We start from the raw sequence: 20,192 nt of genomic DNA, 5'->3' as shown, positions 1-20,192 counted from the left end.
ATTTTCTTTATCTAATTTTCAAGCTGAATCAGTTGGTAGCATCAGATATTTGATTTTCAGACTTCGAAAAAACCGTTAGTAAAGGGGGGAGGGACCCTTGATAAGTTCTATCAATTAACTAAAAAACGATTCACTCGAAAACTGCAGGAGATTGGAAGGGCAATTTTTTTGTCAATTCTCCACCCTATTAGGAGCATAATATCAAAAATTTGCCCTGGGGGGGGGGGGGGGGGGGGGGGGGGGGGGGGGGGGGGGGGGGGGAACTGATCTAAGGGGTGCCCTACGAAAACCATTTTTAAGGCCTTTCTGAATTCTGAACCTCGGACGCTGGCCTAAAGTCATTCAATACAAACTGTAATTCAAAATTCAGCAACTTTTACATTCAATACATTCATCTGACGTCTCTAAATCAATTGTTGCTGCATCCCTTGACCAAGTCATCATTACATCAAAAAGGCTATCTGAGTTCTATTTATCAAACTGAATATTTAACAAAGGATTTTGCAAATCTTTATAATTCTCCTAGCTAAATTTCTAACATCCATATTCAATCACTTCCTGCAATCACCAGCCAGAAACGGTTGATTAACTGTCCTTCTATAGACATGTTTACGTAAACGGTCCAACATTGTCCGTTAATCAAAACTTTGAAACTTTCTAGAAATTATATTTGTTTGTTTATTCATTTCAGCAAAAAGGAGCAGAAAAATTTTCAGCCCAGTAAGTTATAGATATTCACTTAGATTTACAATTTTCGTTTAAGTATACACGCTTTTTTTATGAGAATATCTTCTATAAGAATATCAGGGTGAAAATTGGCCAAATCGTAAGAATACCCCAAGAATACCCTCTAGGGTGATTTCACAGAATTTGATAAGAATACTGTCATTTTGTATTTGGTTAACAGAAAAAAGTGCTTCCTTTGTCAGAGATAAATTGAAGCTTTTGCTTTGAGGAAGAGATCGTATTTTTAACCCAAATGTTCATTCAAAGGTACTCAATTTTGGCACTTTCTTAAGAATACTTGACCCTCATCCAAAGTACACTATTCTTATAAAAAAAGCGTATTTGAAAAAAATATCAATGTTCATTCAAGGTAGACATAGCGATTTTTTTATGAAAGCACCTGCAAAGGCAGTGTGTTTGTCAACAATGCAAAATTTTGACCCTTGTGTTTTTTAAGGAGATCTAGGGAATACTATCATGAAGCTAATTTGATTCTAGTCCGTATAAAAAACTCTGGTCTGGAAGTTTTTTTCTTTCTTTCCATTGTTTCTTACTTGAGTTGAGAAATGAGTTTGTTTTGCTCACTTTTTGATCATGTGAGTAGATTTTAAACCAATGAGGAGTACTTGGTAACATGACCAAAAACTGAGTAAATTGATTTTAATCTTTTGATATTAACGGAAAAGCCAACAAAAAGTTATTAAAACAATAAGCTTTCAGACCTGGGTTTTTCATACGGACCATGATTTGATTTGATAAAAAACTTATTTACAAAAATCTGATGCTTGATGATATATAACTTCATATTCATTTCAGGTATCAATTTCCTTCGTTATCAAGGATGGCAGAAATGTTGGTCCCAGTGATGGAACACTTTAGGTAAGGTGAAGAAAGATCATACACTCTCCCTAATAAACAGGGGATTTTTATTGCCATTTTTTTGTCATCCAGGTAAAAATTCCTGACAAATTAGTTATAAAAAGTCATAAAAAGAAGGAATTGATTTGGCCCACTTTTTAACTCCTTGTTCCCAATAATTATTTACATATATTTTAGTTTGTCAGATGCTATCGGACTTGGTGTTGGTGCTGGTGCAGGAGTTCTCATACACCTCTCAGTAAGTTATCCATGTCTCGAATCATGTACATCCATTTAATATTGTATAGCTGAATCTTTCTTGAAATCGAAACTTATACATTTCTCCCAAAGTTGCAATCTTTGCATCAAAAGTTATGTCGGCATTGTCTCGAAGAAGTTCTAAAGGGCAGTAATCTTTAATGCTATTTAATTTTGATTTAAAAGAAATGTAAAAAGAATTGGAATCAGGAAAATTAAAAGTACCAATACTCCAAAACTCGAACCGATTTTTGCCATTTGCCATAGATTTTTTTTTGGAATATTAAATAAAAAATCCCCAAAATTATTTTCAGTTTTATGAACACAGGCTTTCTATGACTTTGGGTATATTACATTCCCGGATCATGGTGAAAATTAAAGTATTACATTTTTCTACGTTTTGGCTTTTATTTGCATACTAAAAAATAATAATTAACAAGGGAGTGATATTTTTAATAACCTTAAGGGTTTTAAACAATTTCAATAATTAAAGTATTCTAATTGAAGAGAAAAAAATTCCAAATTTCGTTCAAAGTTTCACGAGTTGCGATGTTTTGAAGGAATTCACTCGCATTTGCCACTCCACTGTGGACCGTTTCTTTAGTGAATTCGTGTAAAATATCATGAATCGTATCAAAGCTGTCCAGTGTTTTGTCCGCTTGGTCACATGCCCACCAAAATCCTGTAACGCCCTTATCTTTCGTGACACTGATGGCGTGAACGCCTTGATCAAGTGCTGCACCGACATTTTCTGTTGTGATTTGATAAACTTTTACTACGTATTCGGTAGCGGAGTGAAATCCTTTGGCCACTATTTCAACCGATTCATCGAATGTTTTGGCGGTTGCTCTCCCTACTTTTCTGACAGTGCTGAAGGTTGCAATGATTATTTCGTTCGCGTATTCCGAGTCGGGGATAAGATCTAGACAACTCTCGATTGCCAGCGAAAACAATTCGATCGTATTATCATAAAGTTTTGAAAGCATCGCAGTAAATGATTGCGTGTCGGCATCAGTGTTTAGGTTCGGGTTTGCGCATCTGTCAGAGGTGTTTACGGTGGTGTGTTTGGAATTCGCTTCCCGAGTGGACTTTCCGACCTTTGTTATGGATGAAGGCGATGGGATTGGCTTAGTTTCCTGGCGGGAAGGTTCGGTCGTTTTTTGAAGTCGCTTTTCTGATAACATTTTCTCTAGAAATTCCAAAGATAATTTCTTAGCCTGACGGGACTCTTCAAAACGCCCGTTAATCTCGTCATAAAAGTATTGGTTCCATTTTCTCATATGTTGGCGCTTCAAGCTGGGGGATTCGGTCTTTTTCTTCAAGGAATACGAAATTTCGTTAACAGCTTTGTGCAGTTTCAATTCAAACACGGGATTCTTGATTCTCGAATCGTAAATCTTATCAAAGAACGAGAAAACGTGTTTAGCTGATTGTATGATCTTGCTGCTTTCTTCTGTGGATACTTCCCTTTGCATTTTAATGATGCTTTTCTTGTGATCTTTAGCCATTGTCAATAACTCGTCAATTTCCGACATCAATTTGTTTTTCTTTACCGAAGATAGAACTGATTGTTCAGTTCTCTCTAATTGTTTAAAGCGGAAAATGAAATCATTTCGAAAGTCATCGACGTCGCTCTTTTGGGACTTGGAACGTTCTTCGACAATCCTATTCCATTGGAAAACATAGTCAAACTTTAAATTGTCCAAAGAGGATTTTTCACGATCGACCAATTCCGTCACCAGATTCTGTAGTTTATCCAGAACACCTTGTTCCACGGGAAGATTCTTTCCTCGAAGTTGTTCCACTTTTTGGTGTAATTTAATGAAATCGAGATCAGTGATGTAAACACCTTGAATGGCAATTCCTTCCGTTCTTTTCGGTTGAATTTGTTTGATTAGAGATCGGTGGGTGTCGTTATAGTGATTCCAAAGCAACTGATAAAGCGACAGAATGTGGTCTCTAGTCTTCTCCATTTGGTCTTTTAAGACCTCTCGTTGCCAAAGTGGTAAGCCGTCACCAAAATAACGATCAATGAGGGATGAGTATTCACTTGTTAGCTCGTCAATTTCTTTGATGAGTTGAAATTTCCGTTGCTCGTTATGAAGTACTCGCATTGAATCTATATTTCGTTCTATATACTCGTTAATGGCCTGATTAAATGTGGAACGTAACTCAGAGCGGATTTTAACATATTCAGGAGCAGGGTCGAAATTTTGAGAAGCCAGTAGTGTTAGGTGTGAGATCTGTCGTTGATCCAAGATTTCCTGGAGAAAAGCCTCCCCATATGATGGTCGAGCGCGCATTCCCTGGAATTAAGGCGAATAAAAGGATTTAGTTTAAAATCGTACATCAAATCTAAACGGTAAAAGCTACTACCGAAGTTGATAATCCTCTTGAAGCCTTTAACAAGCCTTGGTGCCTTATAAGAGTAAACCTTTAGTTAAGAGAGCTAAAAGTAGTGTCCATTCAACTTTTTAAACACTCCCTGAGCACATTCGACATTCAACACAAAGCCTCTTTGATACCAAAAGTCTTAGTTTTAACTTGTTTAATGAAGATGAGGAATATTCATGAAAGTTTTCAAATAACGATTGTATTAAAGCTATCTTACCCCTGACACAGCAAACGTCAACAAAAAACTGAGCAAAAACAACAACATGTTGTAGAAGGGCATCTTCAGATGCTTTGAAGGATGAAAATCGTGACCAAATTAATTCAATTATGATTTGTTCACGATAAAAAGCCAAATAATAAGAATAATTCTTCTCTGAAACCAAAAGCTGCTGCATGCGAGCGAAGTCAATTTCGAAGACTGATGCTTTCATCGAAAGTCATTGACGTCAAATAAAATTCAATTGAAGTATTACGTCAAAAAAGTTGTGTTATGCGCAGATATGTAATTTCGAGCTGCGCAAATATGTAATTAAATTTTTGTGCCGATATGTAAAAACATGATCTTAAACATCAATGGTACCCCTTGATCTTTTAAGCATTAACTTTCTAAGAAAAGGATTTTGGAACATAAAATAAAATATAAACATTTATTTTTCTTATAACCATCAACTTTACAAGAAAAGGATCTTGGAACATAAAAATGAAATAGAAACATTTATTTTTCTTGTAAGCATCAACTTTTTATAAGAAAATAACCCATAACTTTAACAATTATTAGCTTTCGGTGATTGGTTTTTTTCAAAGCAAACATGAAATATCGCCTAGAATGGAAATATTTATTTTTCTTATAAGCATCAACTTTATAAGAAAAAAAATGTATAACTTTTCAACCAAAAAGTTTTAGCTTTCGGCGATTGGTTTTTTCAAATCAAACATGGAATTGTGCTTGAATTAGGAATATTTGTTTTTCTTATAAGCATCAACTTTATAAGAAAAAAATATATATAACTTTTCAACCAAAAAGTTTTAGCTTTCGGTGATTGGTTCTTTCAAAGCAAACATGGAATTGTGCTTGAATTGGAAATAATTTGTTTTTCTTATAAGCATCAACTTTATAAGGTAACAATCTATAACTTTTTGACCAAAAAGTTTTAGCTTCCGTTGATAGATTCGTTTCTTATAAAGATGATGCTTATAAGAAGAAAAAAAACTTTCCTTATTTAGCAATGGCCGAAAGCCAATTCCAAAAAAAGATATTAATTTGTTTCTTTTAAAGATGATGCTTAAAAGAAAAACTACCATCACCAAATGTTTGGCATAGTCAAAGAACAATGCGTTTGAATACTTTGAAAAATCGAGTCAATTAAAAAGAAATATTCAAAAAATGTCTTCAAAAAAAGTCTAAAATATTGGGTTTTACATATCTGCGCATAACAAGTTGTTGCATTTACTGCCGGTTCATGGCCTCTGTTTCTTGCTCTCGGTGCCCTTTGTCATTTCAGTATTATTATTATTATTATTATTATTATTAATTTATTTGTCAACACAGGTCAGGTTCTATATACAAAACTATATATACAAGCTATATACAATTCTATATATATTGGCAGTAAAAACTGATGTGGACCTGCAGGCTAAGAAACAAAAAAGTAAAACCGCTGCAAAAGGCGAAATGTGTTTTATGCAAAATAAGACTAAGGCTAGGTTAATTAAAGTGTGTCTGAGAAATTAATGAAGAGGATTTAGAATATGTAAATCTTATGTGTTACAAATAAATAATTTAAAATATGTATATGTTATGTTTTTATAAATATATAAAATATAAAAATAATAAATATGTTTTCGGTTATGATATATGATATAACTTTAGTAGTAAATGAAGTCTTCGTGAAGAAGAGCTCTTCCTGTCATTTTAAAATTAACTTTTTCAAGGCAGTCTGATTTTTTCAGATCCTTCTTGAAGGATTTGAAATTGTCCATATTTTTAATTCTGTCTGGAATATTGTTCCATACAATAGCATTTCTGTAGCCCAAATGAACGTTTGAAAGCAACATATTTGAATGGAGACATATCGATTTTCAGTGTATTGCGAGACTTTCTTGATTTCGTTTTAACAATCAGGTCAGAGAGTAATGGAGAACCAAGGTTGTTATGTATCTTGTAAACTTTACATGCAATACTTCGCTTGTAATAATAGATAATGGGTTTCCATTTGACACTGGCTAGGACAGCATTATCACGAACAGACTTTTTGACTCGATTTATGAACCGTGCAGCCTTTATGTGGACATTCTCGACATACGACATAAGATTCTCAGAACAATTTCCCCAAATGAGTATACCGTAGATAACAGAGGGTAATATGCCTTGAAAATATATTGTTGATAAGGTAGGGTATGGCATGTTTCTCATTTGATAAAGTTTCTTCAGTTTAATACTAAAAGATTTGGTAATTTTTCGGACATGCTCCTCCCATTCCAACTTGTCATCAATAGTAACTCCCAGACATTTGGTGGAGCTAACAATCTCAACACTTGCTCCACACAGAGTAATATTTTTGAATGGACCAATGAAACGATTTCGTGACATGACCAAGATTTTTGCATTTATCAGGGTGAATCGTTAAGGAGTTTCGTTTGGCATAACTCTCTAATTGACAAGCACTGTTTTGGAGGCTGTCAAGAACATCATCAGCAGTTGATCCAGTAGTATAGGTTGTTGAATCATCTGCAAGCTGGTCTAAATCACTTTCAATACAATCACTCATATCGTTTACGTTGATGGAAAAACTTGGTGGTCCAATTAGAGATCCTTGCGGAACACCATATTCGACTCTTTCAAGGTGGTGTCTCCAGGCCCTCTTAAACGATAACTCGATAAATTTTGAAATTATTGACTTCAAATTTTGCAAAAGTACATAAAATAACCCTCTGAAAATTTTTGCATTATACATGACGTCATTACATCTTGCTTTGAAAATACCGGTGCCGTGTATTTTACACACCAAAATTGTTTTTTTCGTCATTCTGTCAATCAGTCCTCAGTTTCTATGTCTTAGGATTGTTATGTAAGTAACGGTTGAAGCTACTTGAAGTTACTTGTATTTTCCAAACATTATCTGAAATAAGTTCATAGGTCATAGTACAAGTCAGCTTTGAGTTTTAGATCCCCTCTCCCAATATGCCTCCGCCTACTGAAAAAATAGAGAAAAGCACAAAAAGATGGCTGCGAATTTTGCAGTTCGTAGTTTTTGCCACTCCCAATCTGAAGTAGAACTGGCGTAAGGGACCGTCCACATAGAACGTACGCACTAAAATGTCGAAAATCGAGTACCGTTGTCTGTTCGTCCGTCCGTCCGTCTGTTACAAGCTTCTCAAGATTAGCTTGTTAGTTTTTTCTGATTTTTGGCACAAAGAAAATGGAAATTTTGCACGCTGATGCAAAATGGAAATACCTAAAATGTAAAAACGGCGTCTGATTTAAAAAAAAACCAGTCTTTTGGCATTTTCTCGAGATTTCTTTATTAGTTTTTCTGAATTTCTACACACAGACGTAAATTAGCAATGCCTAATATATGACCGAGTCCGATTTCGAGTAAAATTTTTTCCGGCCGAAAATGATGGAAATATGCTGAAGATCGCCGTTTTCAAGATTTTCATTGGACTTTTTCCTAATATTTTTTTGTTTTTTCACGTCAAAACATTGATAAAAATCCCCACCACCAAGCATAATTTAACTGTCAATAAAAGATTTTTGAAGTCGGGACTTTCTAAAAATTGCCGGAACAGCTGAGAATCGCCGGAAAAATGGTTTCTCTTGAATTTCTCAAGCTGAATTTCTCAGGCTGAACTTTTTATGTTTTTTTTTGCAAATTTTCATTGGATTTTTTCGTTTTACATCTTTGTTTTTTCAAACAAAAACATCATTTATAAGAATGCCCACAACTGTGAACGCCCACAATTTGTGGGATGGAGCATGTTGCATTGGACCAACGCGAAAAAAACTTCTGGCGGCCCGTTAATAGGCTATTTTAAAACAGTTTGCAAACAGACCAATCAATCAACTTTCGCGCTCTAAAATGTTTGATAATGTAGCATTAATTAAAAAATAGTCATCGAGGTCTGATAAAAAGGTACTAATTGGAGAAAGCTGGCAATCATTAATTCAGGCAGCTGGCTATTTGATTGGTGCAATTTGATTTTTCCCAACAACGATGTTTTGCGTTAGAAGTTGTTTAAAAATGAACAAAGATTGACGTTTAGGAAAAGGACTAATTATTTTCAAGTTTAAATTTGCCCCGAAAGAAATGAAGTTTTGCGGTGAACTTTTGACTATTTAAGAAATTTCCTTTTGTGTTTGTAGAAATGATAATGTCAATATATTTTCTTTCTTTCCATTTTGACAAAACATTCCTCTTTAGTTGTTGAAATCCGTCTTTCCCAAAGTCTTGACTAAAAAAAGTCAAAATAAGTCAGCTAAACAAACACAATATTTTTTGGTAGAACATCAGAAGAAAAATTCAGGATGAAAGATTCAACAGGGGTAGATTATTTCAAAGTTACATCTTAAACTAATTTGACAGAGTTTTTAATGAAAACACTTTTTTCCGTTGCTCTGAATATCAGTAGCCGAAATTCCATTTAATCCATAGTAAATTTAAAGCTGAAGGGCCTATAAAGAAGCTGTAATCTGATCGATATTGTAATCTATTTCTAGCCATAAATTCAAGAGGACAATTCCCTGTCATAGGTCCTTTTGCAAGATCCATCAAAAAGGTCTTGCACTTCAAAAAGCACTTGACATCTTGATGCGAAAAAACCACTTATATCCTTTCATTAAAACCAGACTTCTGCAAATAGATTTCCTCATCGTATAGAACGTGACTTGGTTGCTTTACCCCAATCCCTTTCTTTGCTCCTTCTTTGTAGTCAAGATTTCCCCCTTTTAAGATAAAGGAAATGTTGGACAATCTGGAAACCGACTTTAAGCTTAGAAATTATTTAATTTCGCCTTAGCGAAAGTATTACAATCAGCATTCTGCGGCGGCGGTGACGAAAAAAAATTAGAAAACGAAAGTACTTGATACGGTGGACGAACTCACTAAAATCAATTTACAAATTACACGCTCGTATGACCACGAACGATTTTCGCAGGTTTTCTTTGGATTACGTCATATATCTTTGTGTCTTTAGCTTCACAGTTTTGATTTTTTCCTTATTTTCTTTTAAGCATATACTTTATAAGAATTAAATAACTCTTGATAGACGATGATATACCTTTCGGTAATTAGTTCTTACAAAGTAAACAAAGGACGGTGCACAATATGAGCATATTTATTTTTCTTATAAGCACTTACTTTATAAGAATCAAACCAATAACTCTTGATAGACGGTGACCATGATATACCTTTCGGTAATAAGTTCTTACAAAGTAAACAAGGGATGGCGCACAATATGAGCAAATTCATTTTTCTCATAAGCATTTACTTTATAAGAATCAAATCAATAACTCTCGATAGACGGTGATATACTTTTCGGTAATAAGTTCTTACAAAGTAAACAAGGGATGGCGCACAATGAGCATATTCATTTTTCTTATAAGCATTTACTTTATAAGAATCAAATCAATAACTCTCGATAAACGGTGACATACCTTTCGGTAATTAGTTCTTACGAAGTAAACAAGGGGCGGCGGACAATATGAGCATATTCATTTTTCTTATAAGCATTTACTTTATAAGAATCAAATCAATAACTCTCGATAGACGGTGATATACCTTTCGGTAATAAGTTCTTACAAAGTAAACAAGGGTTGGCGTGCAATATGAGCATATTTATTTTTATAAGCATATACTTTATAAGAGTTCTTAAAAATTAACAACAATTGTTTTTAAGTTGGTCAAATTTTTTTAGCGATTTTAAGCCTCATTGTTCTTGTAAAATTGTTTCATCAAGGCTCGATGTAAAGTAGATTTTAGATTAGCTTCAATCTCTACTTCTTGTTTTTCCCATGCAGTTCAAATTCTAGGCGAAATTTTCGACTTCAAGTCGTCTTGTTTGACTTACAGAGATGGACCCTTTTCAGTGCCAGAAAATTCCATGTTTTTTCGATAAAATATTTATGACAATGATTCTGAATGATTTGACCATTAAAATTTGAAAAGACACTTTACACATCTTCTTTCTATTTTAATCAGATAAATTTAATTTGGCGAGTCAAAAACATGTTGAAATTCTGCGAATCAGTGGATCAGGATCTTAAAAAATTCGTGAAGACGCGATATTATTAAATGTCGCGAAAATTTAGTATCTCATTATTTTGAAAAAAATGTCCTTTTGCACTAACTTATTTGGAAAATAACTCAATTTAAGTCTAAGTTTATTATTTAAAGTGAGAAATCAAATGTAATTTGTGACGCTGTCAAATATCCTTGACTGGATATGACACGCGTGACTATATTGAATCAATTAAGATAGGCCCTCGAGACATTATTAGACATCATTTTCCGGCAAACTGCGTGCATCCACTTAAAGTTGCTTATTTCACGGATGTTAAGCCTACGAGGATTTTATTGTACACGATATTCTTAAAAAATCGTTTCTTTCCTACGAGACTGTTCTACTGAATTGACGTCTTGAATATGAATGTGACCCCTAGATGCGAAACGCTAGCCACGTCATAGAATATTGAATAAGCACAGGTTGGATGCCCATCGACCATGCTCTCATTCTTTCAAATTCCTCGAATGATGGCCTTTCCGGTGAATTACATTTTTTTCTTCAATTGATAAATTTATTCAGTATTTGTAACTGTGTTCTTACAGTAGGTTGCCCTCTCAACGTAATTAGTTCGTATAGAAACATTTTCTAGGGTCACTCGACCTTCCAAACGCCTATCCTAATATTAACGGAAAACTGTTGGACGACAAAGCATTCAGTAGTTTTGCAACCTTCCATTGTGCAGTACTAGAGCGGAAAAGAAAGAGCATAGATTTTAGGCTAGAGAAGAATCGCCCACCAAACTGAAAACTGACTCGAATTTTTTCTAGTTTTTTTTATATGTGAAAAAGGTTGCTAGTTCTATCAGTACATCTTATTTTTCAAATAGACTAATTTGCCCGTCACTTATCTAATACAGACTTATTCTATTTTTATAATGCTCTTTCTTTTAATTTAGATGCTGAAACCTGAGCTATTTTTGGGAATCGCTGTAATCGACCCTGCTGGAAAAAGTCCGGGCTTCAAAGAGTGGGGAGAAGAAAAGCTGGCTGCTTGGCAACTAGAGACCAAAGGCTTCAACTCCATGACAGAGAAATTTCTGATCTGGCATTTATTCGGCACAGTGAGTAACATTCCTATCGTCAACTCTCTATTTATAAGACTAGTCGTATCCACTTAACCTTTCTCACTGACTTTAACCTGTTCGTATTATAACCTCTGTTCACTACCAACTATAGCTATCTAATTATAAGTCGTATTATAATGACACAGTACATTTAAGCGTCACTTTTTTCGTACTCGACTCATGAAATTCCTCTTAATCAGTAATCCGCTTAAGAGAGCGATAGATGGAATTCATTCTTTTCAGAGTTCGTTGGTTTTTTCAGTGCACGCTTTGCATGAGAATTATTTGAGCACGTTGTCACAAAATATACATTCCTCTTAACACAGGTTGTGTCCGTGCCCTTCTTTTAGAATTTGTCGATTTATACTGAAAACCGAGTCTGCGCTTGTCTCTGAATGGTGCGGTTAACCCTCTCTTTCTTTGACTAGATTTTCTTTTAATCTACTTTTATCCTTAAGAAGCCTAAGAAGACAGTATGGGGAAATACTTAATTGAAAGAACATTTCATTGGAGAGACATTGCTCATGTAACTGTCTACTCAAAAATTAAACAAATTAATGGTTGTTATCTCATGCAGACGCGTCAGCTTGATACCAAATTACGCAATCGATCGTTCTTTACGTCACCGTCTATATCGTTAGAATGGAACAATCAAGACGAGAACGGTTTTCGTTGACTTTTTCAGTGTCGCATAATTATGCACTGTTACTAAGGGCTTTAAGAAATTGCCCAAGAAATCGCCTGCGATAAATGTTTTGTAAATTTAGGACCCTGTCAGAACGACAGAAGAAAAATATTTTCCTTTTTCACCCTGAAAAGTGGCGAAATGGACTAAAAGTGAACGAAAAATTGAGAGATTTTCTAATTTCAACCCTGAAAATTGTCCAAAATAACCAAAAGTCTACCCTGACAGATACACATCGGGAAAATCAGTAAATTTGGGATCCTATAAGATATCTTCCGTGCCTAAGAAAGGGAAACTGCCCAGCGGCACGTCCCCGCACCCAATTTTGTCTGATGTGATTAAGCAGGGGGGTCGGTAGTAAAATCTCAGCCATAATGACGTTTACTACGGTGGTGGTGTGACGAAAAATCGAAAAAAAAAGTTTACTACCCAGGGTAGTTAAATACTAAAATGGGTGGTATCTACGTGTTAAATGTTGAAAAAATTTTACTACCTGGGTAGTTAAAACTGGTAAAATTAGCAAATTTTAGCTATTTTTGTAATTCTTTTAATTATTTGGATGATTTTCTGAAAAAATCTGAAAATTTTTATAATTTGAAAAAATTTTCTGTTGGAAAGTTGTTTGCTGCAAACAAAAAATTCTCAAAATTTTTCGTCAACTACCAGGGTAGAAAAATAACTCTTCCAATAGTCTGGGTGGTGGTATGTAAAAATTCGTAAAAATCCTTTTACTACTCATATATGTCTGAGATTTTACTATCGACCCGCCTCCTGGATTAAGCAGATGTTAACAAATCTTTATCGTTGTTAAAGTGAGGTTTCTACCAAAGTAAAGGAAGGCGATTTTAAATTTATGAGATTTAGGGCTTTTCATTTTAACTAAAGTCAATGATACGTGTGTATCATTTTGAAGTTTGGAAGATATTTCCAAGTAGTTTAAGGACATGTGAACATTTATAAGCTACCTTTTGAGCAATTTATTGCGAAATTTATCGCGTGACAAAGTATCCTATATAGACACGAGAATTTCTCAATCAAACGAATTACAACACTGTGAACTTATAGGGAAATGAAAAAAACGTGCTGAGAAAATCTTTCATGGATTCCACTGATAGACAATATGTGTCGATTTTTCTATCATAAGGCATTATTATGCGGGTCCAACCTAAGAGCGCTTTAGATAGATAAGAGTGCTTTTAAAAAAAGCTTTTCTTGGAAAAAAGTTTGTTGGTGGACCCGTAGGTCTTTGCTGTGAAAGCATGAAATTCGTCTATTGCAAACGTTTGAATTACTGATTCTGTTAAAAAGTTTCGAAATGACGTTAATTTGGGATGAACTGCTGGAGTTTTTACAAGATACTTCACTAATTGGTCATTTAAAGTGATAGAAATGACGCGTTCTTTAGAAAAAGTAATAAGATTCTTTTATTACATCTTAACGACCAACCAAATCAAATAAGAGCTTGTAAAAACTCCAGCTTGTCCCGTTAATTTGGGATTGGGGCATAAAAATCTCATAAAACTTTAAAAGTTGCGTTATGATAAATTCTAGCGAATCTTCGATTAAAAGCAGAAGCTTTCCGAAACGGACGAAAATTCTTGAGAAAAAAAAATATAAATCCTCTACTTTGTATATTATGTACCATGTTTTTATTTCTTGAAAAATTTTTTCCTTTTATGGTGTTGGCTTTAGAGGAAGGCATGATGGTGCGTGGATTATGCCCTACCTCAAACACTCACTCCTCCAATACTTCTTTCTCCTCCATTAAATTTTCATGTCTTCGTCCATATTTTATTACCTAAAAAGGGTAACGTGTAACGTTAAAAAAGAAGTGAGTGAAAAATTCTCTTCATTATGGACTTTCGATAGAAAGATTTTTTAAGATTTTAACGGAACATTATGGTAGATAAATCTTATTTTCAACGTTCTTCTAAGAATTTTCCTTACCAATCGACGGGGATGTGTCGCTACAAGGTTCGGAAAATTGACCCTAAACAGGACTCTTTTTCGCCAAATATTATTCAGTAGAGCCTCCATAACTCGAACCTCTATTACACAAATCTCTCCTTAACTCGAACAACTTTACTGGTCTCTTCCCTATTAAACCAGTCTCTTTAACTCGAGTTTTTCATAACCTGAGCAAGTTCCAATTCCAAGCTCGTGTTCAAGGTTATAAAGACACCATTGTTCATTGTAAAAACTTTGAGCGCAAATCTAGAGAATTATTATATCTGGAGATATTAAGAATCATTATTAAAGTCTGTCTCAATATGATTTGCAGTGGAGACAAAAAAAGGTTGTAACTTGTGACAGAATTCGAATTAAATAGTAGTGTTGTGGTCGTTAAAAAGATAATCCCGAGTGGAATATTTACAAAAAATGGAAAAAATGAAGATCGAAAACGAGGAAGAAGAAAATCAATCAACTTCTTCAATAATTGTGCTATAATTATCATTTTCACATGGGTGATTCTTTGATCTTAAAACATCATCAATGTGAAAAAACTTTCGAATAATACTTAATAATAAGACTTCAAAAACTATCAAAAACAACAAAAAGGCGCCCTTTTTAAGTCAACCAGGGCAAAATTTTAAGCTGCATTTTTTACTGAATGAATATATTTTGAATTTTTTTCGCATTTATGATTTAAGATTAAAGAATTTCTGATACAAAAATGAAGATCATAGATAGCATTATTTTACAAGAAGTTGATAAATTTTCGTCTTCATTTTTCATCTTTATTTACCAATTTTTTTTAATTTCTTCTTTTTTGACAATATCCACTCTGGATTATCATTTTAACGATCAGAAAACCGCTATCTAATTCGAATTCTATCAAAAGTTACAGTCTTTTTTGTCTCCGCTGCAAATTATATTGAGACAGACTTTAGAAGAGGCATATAAACAATGCCAAAAGATTTGATTCAGTCCAATATTTCTGGATAACTCCCCCCCCCCCTTCGTTTGCTCGAGTTGTACCCGATATTTTTCTGAAGTTTTGCCCACTTCCACAGAATTCGTTATAAGTTTTTTAGGTTTTTTATCAGATTAGAAATATCAAAATTTGGAGTTTCATTTTGAAGAAATATTTTAAGAATACCAAGTATGCTTTATTCCGATGCTCCAGAGAGTTTTCCTTACTTTCCAAAAACCTAGCGTGGTATTATTGCACTTTTGATAAGAGTTTCGGAGCCAGAGTGATTTTGGGGATTTTTGGAAATTTAGTGATGTTTCATAAGATATAGAAAAGGATTTTTGTCCACGGACCAATGTTTGGTCAGATAGAGAAAAGAGAGAGCAAAAGTAACATAATATCGTATGTGATTTCTTTCGTTACAGAAAGGGAAAAAAGTCAACATGGAAATGGTGGATGAACACATTAAAGAAATCACAGCCAATCAAAATCCACACAATCTCGCACAATACGTCAAAGCATACATGAAGTAAGTACCAGCCCTCGTTGATTGTTTCATATACCTTACTGTGCATTGTTATTTGCCTTTTCTGTTGTTCTGTTAACGATATTTTCTGATTATCAAATGGCAGGGGAAAAGCTAGAAAGGGTCCTTCTGTTCGTGGCAAAAATAATTGTTAAAATAACAAAAAAGGAAAAAAATGCCCTGAAAAGTGGGGAGAAAAAAAAAGGAAACCGCGATCACTGTGACTCATTACTATTATTTCAGTCCTCTTTCCCATCCCACTTCTTCTGCTAGAAAGTTACCTTATTTTGCGCGAAAGTGCCAGAAAGAGAGTTTCGAAAAAGGTTTTAATGGCTTTGATTCATTTGATGATGAGAGCGGTCAAATAATTCAAATTTGGTCAATTCTTATGGACTATAGCCCTACAAAAATAAAGTAATAAAAGTAATTAACAAGTGTATTCTATTGTTTTACATCGTAAAAATTGACAATTTAATGATGTCAATTTCATAACTGGTCACTATGGGGAATTGTTAACCGGTTACTTTTTCGAAGCGGGCTACACGGCTTTTTGCGCAATGCAATTGGTTCTTTTCGCATGACGACGGGCCTACATTGTCCAGAGTTGCCCGTCGTTAGGAAAATTCATTGTGACGTCACTTTTTCAAAGGAAAATGAACAATGTGTTGACATCATTTCGCTCATCTTTTATTTCTGACGTCAGAAATTATAGCAATTTTTTATCTCTTTTTGCTAGTTTTTTCTGCTTTATTTCGCTATTGGATAAAGCGCTAAAAATCAATCGAAGCTGAAGGAAACGGTTAACAAATACAATAATGACCGGTTTTTTCGGACTGTACTGACTCAGTACAGCCCTCACTAACCGGTCATTATTGTATTAATATTGACTGACCACGTGACATTAATCATCCAATCAGTTTTCTTAAAAATGATTGACAGTTGTATTGCAGGGCTATAATTTATTTTTTTGCCTTTTAACTCCAAAATCTCGCTGAAAAAAGAAAATGCCATATTTATCAAAATATTTGCAATACAAATGGTACGAGTCTTTGGCATCCTTAACAATTTATAATATTGTGGACCAAGTTCTCATGATATTTATGACGTAATATATTACACGGAAGCCCGGCGGGTACTTGGTTTGCGAGTTGACGGGTATGTCCGAGCCAAAAATCGAAAATCAACCCTTAAAGAGAGAAGAAATTGTCGACCCTTGAGAGAAAAATTGACGCTTTTGGGACCCTTAAAGGGACTTTTCGAAATGCTTGTCGATTTTCGTGAATTTTGCACCCTAACAGAGACTCATTTGCTTTTTAATGTACCTCTTTGAGAGACTTTCGAGGCTGATGAAAAAGGGAAAAGGGACCCTTATGGCTCGCACATACCCGGCACCCATCTTGCCTAAGTACAGGGGGAGGCACGGAAGCCCCTGAAATAGCCTTGAGTGTTTCAATGTGAATACAGTGGTGTCCTCATAACTCGAACACGCACATAAATTTGTTCGAATTATTGAAATTTCGAGTTATAGAAATCAGTTTATAAGGCATTGTTAACTGAAAGGACCAAAAACTTTGTTCGAGTTAAGGAGGCAATCGAGTTATAGAGGTCCGAGTTATGGAGACTCCACTTTATCATGAATTTAACTTTATTCTGAATTATTATTTTAATGATCAAGTTTTTCTCCTTGGCTTTTCCATCATTCTTCAATTTTCAGAATATTCTTTAAAGATGGATGCCACTGAGTTTATTAATAGCACAATGACTCATCGCAATATATCATGATGAATGTTGAGTAGAGGATGGATCCGCCATTATCAAATTAAAGATATAAAAGAAATCCCTCATCCGCCCCGCTTCCTTCTCCCTTTTCTCTCCTCTCTTCTTAAACTGACTTCATTCTTCTTCTCGTGCGTTTCGTTTCGTAATTAACAGATGATCATTTCCGCTAATCATTAAAATACATCATTAGATTTAGTGACCGGAAAATGTCAACATCCATAGCTCTATTATCACTTCTTCTCGTTCTTCTTCTCTTACACAATTACCATGTTACCTTTCTATGACAATCTCAATTTAGCATCATTTGTGTGTACGGTTTCACGGTTTAAGAAATCCTATAATATTTCCGCAATATTTTCCGATTTGTAGTAAAAGAACTCCCACACTAAGTAGTCTGAACTTTATTGCAAACACTGGTATGACAAAAGCTCTCACACATCATATAATTCTCCCATCTACTCGCTACTTAAAAAGGCACCCGGAAATAAGCCGGAAACCTTCCACACTTTTCCTCTATTTCTAGCGGAACTTTTATGGATTTTTCGGCCCCTCCACTTTCACGGTTGTCCTATGTCTGAGAAGCTAAATGTCTCCCTTCAGGTCATGTCGCCCCGACCTTTTAAGCAACTGGAAAGACTGCTTGATTTTTGAGCTGTAAACAATAGATTAAGCGTCCCAATAACCCACCAATTATTAGTTGGCTGCTTCAGTTTGTCCAAAACAGCTAAACTGTTCACGCTGGGTTGCTGAGGCAGGGTTGTTCAAGGATATAATTGATCATTTTCGTTGTTTTTCTTTTTGACAGTCGCACAGATGTCATGAACGAAGCTGGTCAAAAAATTAAGTAAGTTTGAAACATTTCTCAAGTAAACTTGCCGGGATCCGAAACGAAGATTTGAGTAGGTGTAGTATTCTAGGGGAGGCTCCATAATCGACAACATCGCTGTAAATTTTAGCTCTAAACTTGAATTTTAACTTTGAGAGAAGAACCCTTTAATTAATCACCGTTGTCTGAACCTCGCGATTAAAGTGCCCCATTTTGGTGAAAGTCAGCCTCTTTATTAGAGATTAGCCGTCTTTAAAAAGCTTTTTTAAGTAGCTGTCATTTTGAACACTCTTTTCACATCAAATATCTATTAACGTTTTTAATGTTCTCTACATACGGGTTTTCATTTTTAGATGTCAAGTGTTGATTATGACCAGTGCCTTTTCTCCTTATAAGGAAGATGCCGTAAGTTTCTTTTACAACGATTTCTGACGAAAACCTACATATTTTACGACTGTTTTAAACTCGGTCTCATAACGATAAATTATGGCATCTCGGTAATCAACGACTAATTGACGATGAACGTCATAACAGCGAATTTTTATGAAACAACAGAGAATGAAATCTCTAATGACATGGATACACACCCTTCAGGCAAGCTTTGTTTCCGGGGTTTGAATATAACTCTCTTGCCCCTCCCCCCCCCTAAAAAAAATCCATACCCATCAATCTATGTAAAAACTAAACAACTCCCCTCGCAACTCGCGATCAGTCATTACCGAGTTTATGTATTTGCACTTTTGAGGACGGTAGAGTGACTGAAGCGATTTGGGATAACGAATTCCGCCCCGCAAAATCGAGGACGGTAAAAGTGCTGATTTACCGTCGTCCTCAGCTGGTCAGGATCTACTCAAATTAGAACCTTACCGTCTCCGTCGCTGAAAAACACACATACATAAACTCGCTATTGTTGTACCCTGTTCTCCGATCTACAGCCCTGTTTCCCGTTTCAAAAAAAGATTATTAGATCATCCTACTATTTGTTTCTCAACATAGCACGCTTTCAAATCGAAGCTAGCCATCGGAAAATCGTCAGTTTTGGAATGCACAGAATCCATCAATATCTTTTTTGAAGATGTAAGTCTGTTCTACTTTTTATTGTTACCATCTTTGATTCGCGAATTCTCTTTTATGAAGCGAATCTTGAAACGACAAAAAGACGAAAAAAACAAAAAGGAGAACTGTACGTCTAGTAGCAGAGAAGTTTGTTTTCGCGAAGTTTCTGATTTAATTTTTCACCACGTAGAGTATACTACGAAGAAACAGCTCATATATCTAAGCAATCAACCAGTATCTCAACAATTTGTAGTGCTATAGGGTTGCCTGATTGCAGGGGCAGTGTCTAGCAATGGATTTGACGCCATTCTTACTCAAAAAAAGCATTTAGACAAATCTTCGAAAGATTTTCGCACAGTTTTCAACATTGTTGTGTTCGTAGAAGCAAAGTTCACCTTGTTGCATTCTTTTACTTGACCTCCCTAATGCTTTTGGTGCTTTGAAGATTTATCTTTACTATTTTTCATTTGCTATTTTTTAGCCTGGAAAATGCGGTGAAGGAATTTTGCTTCTCATGCAAGGATTGGGGCTAGGTAAGTGATATTTTCCTCATCTTCGTCATAAGTCATCGTGACGTATTTCAAACCGAAAACCCGGAAATTAATCCGTTTTGATACCGATTTCCTTTAGGGAGGGAGAATTTTGTCTTTAATATGAAGAGATAATTCATTACACCGATACCGCTGGAGTCCATGCGCTTTGAGTGGAAATCTGAAATTTTGGTATTTTGTCATGTCATGAATGTACTATGGACAAATGTCTCTACTGTCTTTTACTTTATCATTAGGAAAACTCCGTAAGATGGAGGGCGGAAATGAAATTATT

General features: G+C 34.9%; 2 protein-coding genes across 2 annotated transcripts in view; one reads left to right on the top strand and one right to left on the bottom strand.

Annotated features, from left to right (window-relative positions):
* The window catches only part of LOC136809411 (protein NDRG1-like), a 28,485-nt gene that overhangs the window by 5,181 nt on the left and 3,112 nt on the right, over window positions 1–20,192 (top strand). The window contains exons 5-13 of the mRNA XM_067065942.1: window positions 692–720; window positions 1,543–1,605; window positions 1,783–1,843; window positions 11,414–11,578; window positions 15,606–15,709; window positions 18,291–18,329; window positions 18,665–18,716; window positions 19,308–19,388; window positions 19,849–19,900. Of these exons, the coding sequence (XP_066922043.1) occupies window positions 692–720; window positions 1,543–1,605; window positions 1,783–1,843; window positions 11,414–11,578; window positions 15,606–15,709; window positions 18,291–18,329; window positions 18,665–18,716; window positions 19,308–19,388; window positions 19,849–19,900 (646 nt within the window). The remainder of the gene's footprint in view (window positions 1–691; window positions 721–1,542; window positions 1,606–1,782; window positions 1,844–11,413; window positions 11,579–15,605; window positions 15,710–18,290; window positions 18,330–18,664; window positions 18,717–19,307; window positions 19,389–19,848; window positions 19,901–20,192) is intronic.
* On the bottom strand, window positions 2,251–4,641 carry LOC136809556 (uncharacterized). Its single transcript, XM_067066095.1, has 2 exons — window positions 4,454–4,641; window positions 2,251–4,148 (listed from the first exon to the last, which is right to left on the bottom strand). Exons 1-2 carry the CDS (start codon window positions 4,514–4,516, stop codon window positions 2,340–2,342), a joined length of 1,872 nt encoding a protein of 623 aa, XP_066922196.1. The 5' UTR covers window positions 4,517–4,641; the 3' UTR covers window positions 2,251–2,339.

The sequence above is a fragment of the Clytia hemisphaerica genome, unplaced genomic scaffold, assembly GCF_902728285.1.
Source record: "Clytia hemisphaerica strain Z4C2 unplaced genomic scaffold, Clytia hemisphaerica genome assembly, whole genome shotgun sequence".
Taxonomy (NCBI): domain Eukaryota; kingdom Metazoa; phylum Cnidaria; class Hydrozoa; order Leptothecata; family Clytiidae; genus Clytia; species Clytia hemisphaerica.
The sequence above is the reverse complement of the archived record's forward strand: the minus strand, read 5'-3'. Positions and strand labels throughout refer to the sequence as shown.